Genomic DNA, 8,285 nt, shown 5'->3' on the forward strand with positions numbered 1-8,285 from the left:
ATGGGCACCATGTGTGAATCAAATGATTTTATTTGTACTCTAGTGTGGAGTGAGTATGTGGCTGCACTGGATCACATTACATATTGCCCTTTGGAAATTAGTTGATTGTGGGAGCCGTGCTGTCATTGACCATTTACTGTGACATAACATGTGTAGTTTACACTTGCTGGCTGTGCCTCCTGCATGGCAATGCACCTGTTTCATCAATGGACCCTTCCATCAATGCTGTTCCACAGGGCATGGCATTTTAAAGCCTTATGAAGGCATCTCTCCCCCCCCCCACCCCAAACTGATATCCATGGGGAACTACTGGTCAGGCAAGGCAAAGCAGGGGTAGCAAGGAAAGAAAAATCCACATGAGTAAGCAAGGTCAACCAAGGCAAGGTATGGCACAACAAAGCAATTAGCCATTAGCCTGGGGCTTAAAAAGAGTTCAGGTTGTCCTGCAGGTCACTTTGTCGTGGGTTCCACCCAAAGGGGGGGAAAACCCTGTTGATGACATTTTAATCATTCTGTTGTGCTCCACTAGAGATCACCCAAGGACACTTCCCTGTTGTTCTAGGAACTGTATTCAGCATTCTGGGGGTTCAAGTGTCATGGATCTCAAATTTCAAAGCAGGCCTTTTTCAGGACACAACCAATTTCTAGGTGAAGGCATTCTTTTTGTGTAACTTCTCTAATCTGAGTTTTCACATGGGTATTTTTTTCCTGGGAAGCAAAATGCTGATTGATCTTCTAGCCTTTTCTTACTTTAGAGTCAGAGCCTGCCAGACTCTGCTTTTAGGTTCAATAGGATACCCAAAAAGAAGACCAACTGGTGAGAGGATAGGGGCGGTGACATGAGTGCAACGATGTTACTTCTGGGTACAACTCAGAAATGACAATGGGCAGATCTAGGACTCATCGAAAACTCTATGGTGATTCCTAGAGCTACCCATCATACTTTGATACCAGTGAGTTTTAAATGTTTTTTTTAATTAATCCCCCCCATCACTCTAGACAGCAGTGGGCAATGGGAACTCAGGGAGGGGGATCCCTCATTCCAGCTGTGCTTGGCAGCCCTACTTGTGTTTCTTAAGTATTAACAAAGGGTTATAGGCAGCAGATCAAATCAAAACAAAGGTAAGTTTACAAGAGTGGGGATCCCTGGCAGTCCTCTTGAGATGTCATGCCATGGGGGTTAATTGCTGGTCACATGTCTGCACAGTTCTCCATCACCATCAACCAGCTGAGATCCATCAACCAGTGAGATGCAAAGACCTTGAGACTTGTCTGACTTTTTAAAAGTTGCTGCAGCCTAATTGCAAGCAAATGCCAGCACTTATCCATGGGATGACTTCCCACAAGTAGGCTGTTTACTGCCTTCAGCGTTATATCCAACTCCTTACTCCTAGAGCTGGGACTAACTGACTGGAAATTGGCAGTGCAAGCCTTAAGTCTGAGATAGAATAAAAGAGGGCAAATAAAGGGCATTCATAGGGTTCAGTGAAGATTTGTTACCTTATTTATTTGATTCATTTATACCCCAGTGTGGACCAAAAGCAGCTTACATTATTTTCCTCTCCTCCATTTTATCATCACAACAACCCTATGAGGTAGGTTAGGGTGAGAGCATGCGACTGGCTGAAGGTCACCCAGCAAGTTTCCATGGCAAGAGTGAGGATTTGAACCTGAGTCTCCCAAATACTAGTCTGACGTTTGTAACCACTATACTACATTGGTTCTCTTCACGCCATACAGTAGTCTTCTATGTGCATGTCCACTACATGCCTATCAGTATGTTTCTTAGTTACTCAGACACTTAATTCAACAATTAACAACAATAACTAATCAGAAGCAATTAAGTAGTGAGATGCACCCCTATGTTTTAATTCACTATATGGACATATGCCACTCTAGACATTAATCGGAAGGTGGTTAGACAAACCTTTCTCACTATATTTCTACAAGGCCTGATTAAATGTGGTGTTGGTGGGGTAGAAGAATTTGCCCGTGTTACATAGTACATGACCAACATTTTGTTTAGACTTTGACCTAAACCACATGTATGCAATGCTAGCATACCAAAGATCCATTGCCCAGGTGGGTGTTTGTGCTGGCATGCTAATATTGCTAAGTATAGCAGGATTGCACAAATAGGGGGCCAGCGTTAACGAGATGTTGGCTGTTTGCAATATTGTGTTAATGATGTTTTTGTCCTGCCACTTGCATGTTTAAATCAGGCCAAAAGCATTCTCCTGTGATTTTATTAATATTGTTTAATATTGTTTATATCTGTTAAAAATTGGTCTGGTCTGAAAACTTTACCATCGCTGTTATACTCCATTGGAATTGAGAAATAACCTTCCATGGAAAAACTTAGGACAGTGATGAAACTAAATGGATACTATGTATATTTTCCATAACGTTTGCATATAGTATTTGGAAGTAGGTCCACATGCAGTTTCATTTATTTATTAAAAGCATTTATACCCCGTCTTTCCTTGTGGTTCAAGGTGGCTTACAATAATAGTTATAAACATTTCCAGCAAAACCCCAAATTAAATAGCAAACACCATATCTTTCCCTCCCCTCCCCCCTTAAAAGATGCCTGCCATTCAAACTTCCTCAAACAAGCACTATAGAACCCAAGCCCTAAACCCAATTAATCTTGAGGTTACCCACCAAAGGGTTAAGAAACGACAGTGGAACTACAACCATAATAGATGTGTATTTCAAGATCCTTCCAGGGTCTTGGATACAATAGAGCTAGACTGACTGAAAGTGGGCCAATGGGAAAAAGGACCCCCTCCCCATTCAGTCACTATAATATCATGGAATGTCATGGGTTGAGCTGCTAGATCTAAGGAACCAGATGCCCAGAACCTTATGAGGAAATTTGACATCATAATGCTTCAGGAGACATGGTGTTTAGATTCCGTGGTCCTGGAGGGCTACAACTCACATGAAGTACAGGCTGAATCCTCATGCAAGGTAGGGCTAAGGGAGGACTGGGAATATTGGTATCTACAGCCCTGAGAGTTAAGATTATCCAACCCCCTCCACATGACCGAATAGCAATGGTGTTGATTTTAAAATCTAAAGGAACTGATTGCCTGATAGTAAATGTGTATATCCCTCCTGTTAAAACAAAAGCCCATACAGAACGGGTTTGGAGAGACTTGGAAACTTATATCTGGCAATTAATTAGTACATATCCTACTACATATTTAATAGTAGCAGGGAATTTCAGTGCTAGATTGGGAAAGGATGCTAAGGCCGTATATAAGGGGCATAACCTTTGCCCCCTTAGTTCAGAAACACTTTATCTGACACGTGCAAGATTATCCAAGGATATAAAGAGTAATTATGCAGGATTTCTGTTAGCTTGTATGGCCAGTGTGCTGAATCTAAAAATCTTAAATGGCTTCCATGCAAACAATCATCCTGGAGAATACACTTACTGGTCTGGAGTAAGGCTAAGTGTAATTGATTACATGATGACTTCAGGGAACTTAACCCCATTTATTGAATCATTTGAGGTTGCCACATATTATGGCAGTGATCCTATCCCCCTTATTTGACCATCTCAATCCCCAGCTTTCATCCTCAAATTAAGAATTGCTTCAAGGCAAATATTGAATATGGGGGAAAACATGCTAGGATAAAATGGAATAATAAAAAGGGAAAACATATGCAGGAATTTCTTAGACAAAAACCTATAGAAACCTTGGCAAGAGGCATCATACTTTCAGAGGAAGGGGAAGAGGCCATTAAATTATACGAAGATCTTATCCAACAACTACAGTCCCCTCCATAAGGATACATATTCAATTCCAAGGGCAAAAGAGAAAAAAACAATGGTTGGTTTGATAGGGTATGTTTAACAGCAAAAAAGGAACTCACCAAAATATATCTGCAATATAGGACCGATCCAGAGATAGTTAATAAACAACAATTAAAGCTACAGAAAGCTAGATATAAAAAGCTGTGGTAAGAAAAAAGAGGCATGTAAACTAGCTTGGCTACAGCTGGGGCAGGCAGCAAGATTAAAAAATTCATCACTATTTTGGAAATTGGTGACAAATGGCTCCAATAAATTCACCTCCCAGTTAACTAATGCAGTTTTACCAGAAGTATGGGAAAATCATTCTAACGTACTTTATGGAACATCGGAGGAAGCAGTTTGTTTATTGGAGGACTTGGAGGATACACCAGAGTGGCCACCAGTCGAGCCCTCTGAAGTAAGATCCTTAATTGATTCCCTGAAAGTAAAAAAAGCTCGCGGCCTTGACTTAATACCTGCAGAATTCATAAAAGAAAATGTAGATTGGTGGGCTCCACTGTTCCCTTTGAGCTGAGTTAGTGTGAGCTAGCTCATAGGTTTTTAGCCTCAGCTCACCCATTTTTGTCTTAGCTCAGGAAGGATGGCTCCAGAGCAAACTGATTTATGCAGTAGCCAAATCGCTTGCTCACAACTTTAAAGTAGAATTTTGTTCACAAGACTCCACAGCTTAGAGGGAACATTGGGGGGCTCCACTGTCTGCCAAACTATTTACTGAAATAAATAAGACAGCAAGGATACCCAAAGGTTGGGATACTAGAGTCATCATTCCCATCCATAAGAAAGAAGATAGAAATGACCCCAATAACTATAGACCAATTAGTCTTTTAAGCATCTTGAGTAAACTATATGCTAGTTATCCTAAAGAGAAACTAGGAGATTGAGCACAACAAAATCTTGAGGGAAAAACAAGCTGGGTTCAGAGTGGAATATTCCACCTTGGACCATTGTGCAGTTCTGGACCACCTTATTACTAAATATTCTTCTAGTAACACTTCTGCCCTATATGCAGCTTTTATAGACTTTAAGTCTGCTTTTGACATGGTACAGCATGACCTCTTATGGGAAAAACTAAGAGGGATGGGAATTGAAAGGAGATTATTGATCCTAATAAAGGCCTTATACAGGAACACCAAAATTTGGATAAGAACAAATCCTCAAGGTCACCTTACTGAAGTCATAAAAGCCGAGAAAGGTGTCAAACAGGGCTGTATTTTGGCTCCATATCTATTCAATCTCTTTATAAATGACCTAGGGGAACACCTAAGCTGCCCTGAAGTGCATACTCCCAAGATCGCCAATAAGCATATCCCCCTTCTATTGTACACAGATGATGCAGTGTTACTCTTTATGACTCCCATTGGGCTCAAGCGAGCTATGAAAATCCTTGCTCACTACTGTCAGATCAATCATATTGAAATTAACTATCAAAAGTCAAAGGTCCTAGCCTTTGCAAAAAGACCCAGGACATATCAGTGGAGAATTAATGTGGTGACCATAGAACAGGTTCACTGCTTTAAATACCTAGGCATAGTGTATCAGACCTCAGGGTCCAGAAAAGCACACGTAGATCATGTTATAACAAGTGCAACTAAAACTAAAAGTGCAGGTGCCATTGAGAAATTTTATTGGACAGCAGGGGGATGGAATGTGGTGGCTGCAGTTAAGGTTTTCAAGGCAAAGGCCCTTGCTCATTTACTTCATGGGGCACCTTTGAGCATAACACCACACCAGTCCCACTGGCATTCATTAGAAAAAGGGCAATCAAAGTTTTAAAGACACATATTGCAGGTCCCCCTCGTGTCCCAAGCCTGTCTATACGATTAGAAATGGGCATGGGTTACTGTCAAAACACGACTGTGGATCGCTGCTATCCTCTACTGGTTTAAACTAATGACAAAACCCCACCAGTTTTAGCGGGTCTTATAGTAAGAGATTCTACTACACCATATTGGATGAAGGAAATAGAATCTAAATTGGGCTATTATGGCCTTTCCAAACAATACCTGCTGAGTATGGAGTATAACCTTGTTAGACCCTTTATCAAACAAAGAATCCTGGATATTGAAAGACAGCATGGATTGAAGCAGCTGAAAAATTACTTACCAGGAATAATAGACCTAAATAAAGTAACACTGATGCCATACTTGCAAAACTTAGGTAAAGCTGATTATAGGAGAGCATTTACCCTCCTTAGAATGGATACGTTGCTGTCAGCAGTTATGGAGGGTAAATTTATAAGGCAGCCATACGAGGAAAGACTGTGTATTTGTGGGGGTGGGAAGCTGGAATCCAGGGAACATGTTTTGTTTGAGTGTAAACTCTACCAAAATATTAGTGCCGTTTATATAACTCCAATCTGCAACCATTTTCCAGGGAGAAATATCAGATTCTATCTAGATAAGCTACTAGCTGATAGGGATCAAAACATTACCTTAAGTGTGGCAAAATTTGCCATACAAGCTATAATATTATAGAAACAAATTGCTGGGAGAGGTACTCAAGTGGTTTATTTATTTTAAGACTTAACGTATAGAACAGAGGCTGATTTTATGTTTACATGTTTTAGCTTGAATGTAAGCTCTTATGTAGAATTTATATTTTGTATATCTGATTGGTCTTTGACCGTATTAAACTAATTCATGTTCATGGTCCTCAAACAAGCAAGCCCGCACTGCAGCATATGATCTGTAATCTTTAAGTTCTAAATATTGGATATTTATGCCAATTAGCTGATCATCACAATGCACAATGGAACTGCACATTATAAACTGAAATGTTGCTTTTACATGGAGTTTAAGAAAGTTTCCTGAGAATCCAGATGAGAAGGCTTAAATGGGAGAGAGTTCCAAAGAAAATCACAATTAATGTAGTGTCAGTAGGGGGGAAAGCACACTGAAACTCCAGGACTGCATTTAGCAGGTTCACCAAAAACACAATGCAGATTTTGAGAAGGTTTTTGACACGTATCACTTATGTTGCCAGAATTTTATGAATGTTGTTGCTCATAAATATTTAGTGTTGTCAGGAACTCTATAGCAAGATTTGAATTCCACTGCTTGTGGCAGCAAATATTAATGGTGCTGGGTGCTATATGTAGCCGTAAAATAACACAAGTAAAACAAACAAAAAGTTCTGCCAGTTCTCTAGTTGTCACTTTCCCCCCTAATGTCTCTCTCTCTCTCTTTTTGCATTGAGGAAGTTGTCCCCAAATTGTCAGAAAAACAGCCTACTATGCACCATCTGTGGATCAAATGGATAGCAATCAAGGTGTGGCTCTTTATGGCTGATGGAGGAAGCAGCTTGCCAACAGAAGCACCACTATTTCAGAACAAACCTTTTGTAGTTCTCTGGAATGCACCAACTGAACAATGCCGTCTGCGCTACAATGTGGATTTACATCTTGATGTTTTTGACATCATATCAAATGCCAATGAGACTCTGAGTGGGTCCAGTGTGACAATATTTTACCATACTCAGTTGGGGTACTATCCCTATTTTTTGGATGATGGGGACCCCATCAATGGAGGGGTACCACAGAATGAGAATCTTACAAAGCACCTCACCAAAACCAAGGCTGATATTAACAAATTCATACCTATGAGGAAGTTCCGTGGACTTGCAGTCATTGACTGGGAAAACTGGAGGCCCCAGTGGGACAGAAATTGGGGTAATAAAAACATTTACCGAAAGAAGTCTCTTGAACTTGTCAGACAGCGCTATCCACAGTGGTCAGAGGACAAAATCAAAAGAATGGCTAAGGATGAATTTGAAAAAGCTGGGAAAAAATTTATGAATGACACGCTCCTTCTGGCTGAACTTATGAGACAAAATGGACTGTGGGGTTACTATCTATACCCAGACTGTTATAATTATAATTACAAGGTTAACCCAGCTGCATACACAGGCGAATGTCCACCTATTGAAACATCCCGTAATGATCAGCTACTTTGGTTGTGGAAGGAAAGTACTGCCCTGTATCCTTCCATATACCTGGAATCCCTACTGAAATCAAGTCCAAATGCTTTGAAATTTGTGCGCTATCGGGTTAAAGAAGCATTACGTATTGCAGCAATTGGTAGAAAGGACTACGCCTTACCCGTTTTTGTTTACTCTAGGCCATTTTATGCCTATACGTTTGATGTTTTGACAGAGGTAAGAGCACATCATATATTGGAATCAAACTGCCTCCTAGGACCTGTTCCTAAGTTTCTTTTCCTGGCTGTCTTGCAAGGCCTATAGCCATAAGGGGCATTGAGGGGAATAAAAAGGTAAAGGTTCCCTTGCTCGAAAGCCAGTCGAATCCGACTCTAGGGTTGCGGTGCTCATCTCCATTTTAAAGCCGAAGAGCCAGCACTGTCTGAAGACGTTTCCGTGGTCATGTGGCCGGCATGACTAAACACCAAGGCGCACGGAACGCTGTTACCTTCCCACCGAAGTGGTACCTATTTATCTACTTGCA

At 40.8% G+C, this 8,285-nt stretch overlaps 1 protein-coding gene across 1 annotated transcript in view; it reads left to right on the forward strand.

Moving 5' to 3' along the window:
* Window positions 1-7,057: 7,057 nt before the first annotated feature.
* Window positions 7,058-8,285, forward strand: part of LOC107108394 (hyaluronidase-4-like) — a 16,963-nt gene continuing 15,735 nt past the window's right edge. Inside the window, exon 1 of the mRNA XM_015408824.1 lies at window positions 7,058-7,978. Within this exon, the coding sequence (XP_015264310.1) occupies window positions 7,058-7,978 (921 nt within the window). The remainder of the gene's footprint in view (window positions 7,979-8,285) is intronic.

Source organism: Gekko japonicus, unplaced genomic scaffold (assembly GCF_001447785.1).
Source record: "Gekko japonicus isolate JY-2015 unplaced genomic scaffold, Gekko_japonicus_V1.1 scaffold3706, whole genome shotgun sequence".
Lineage (NCBI taxonomy): Eukaryota > Metazoa > Chordata > Lepidosauria > Squamata > Gekkonidae > Gekko > Gekko japonicus.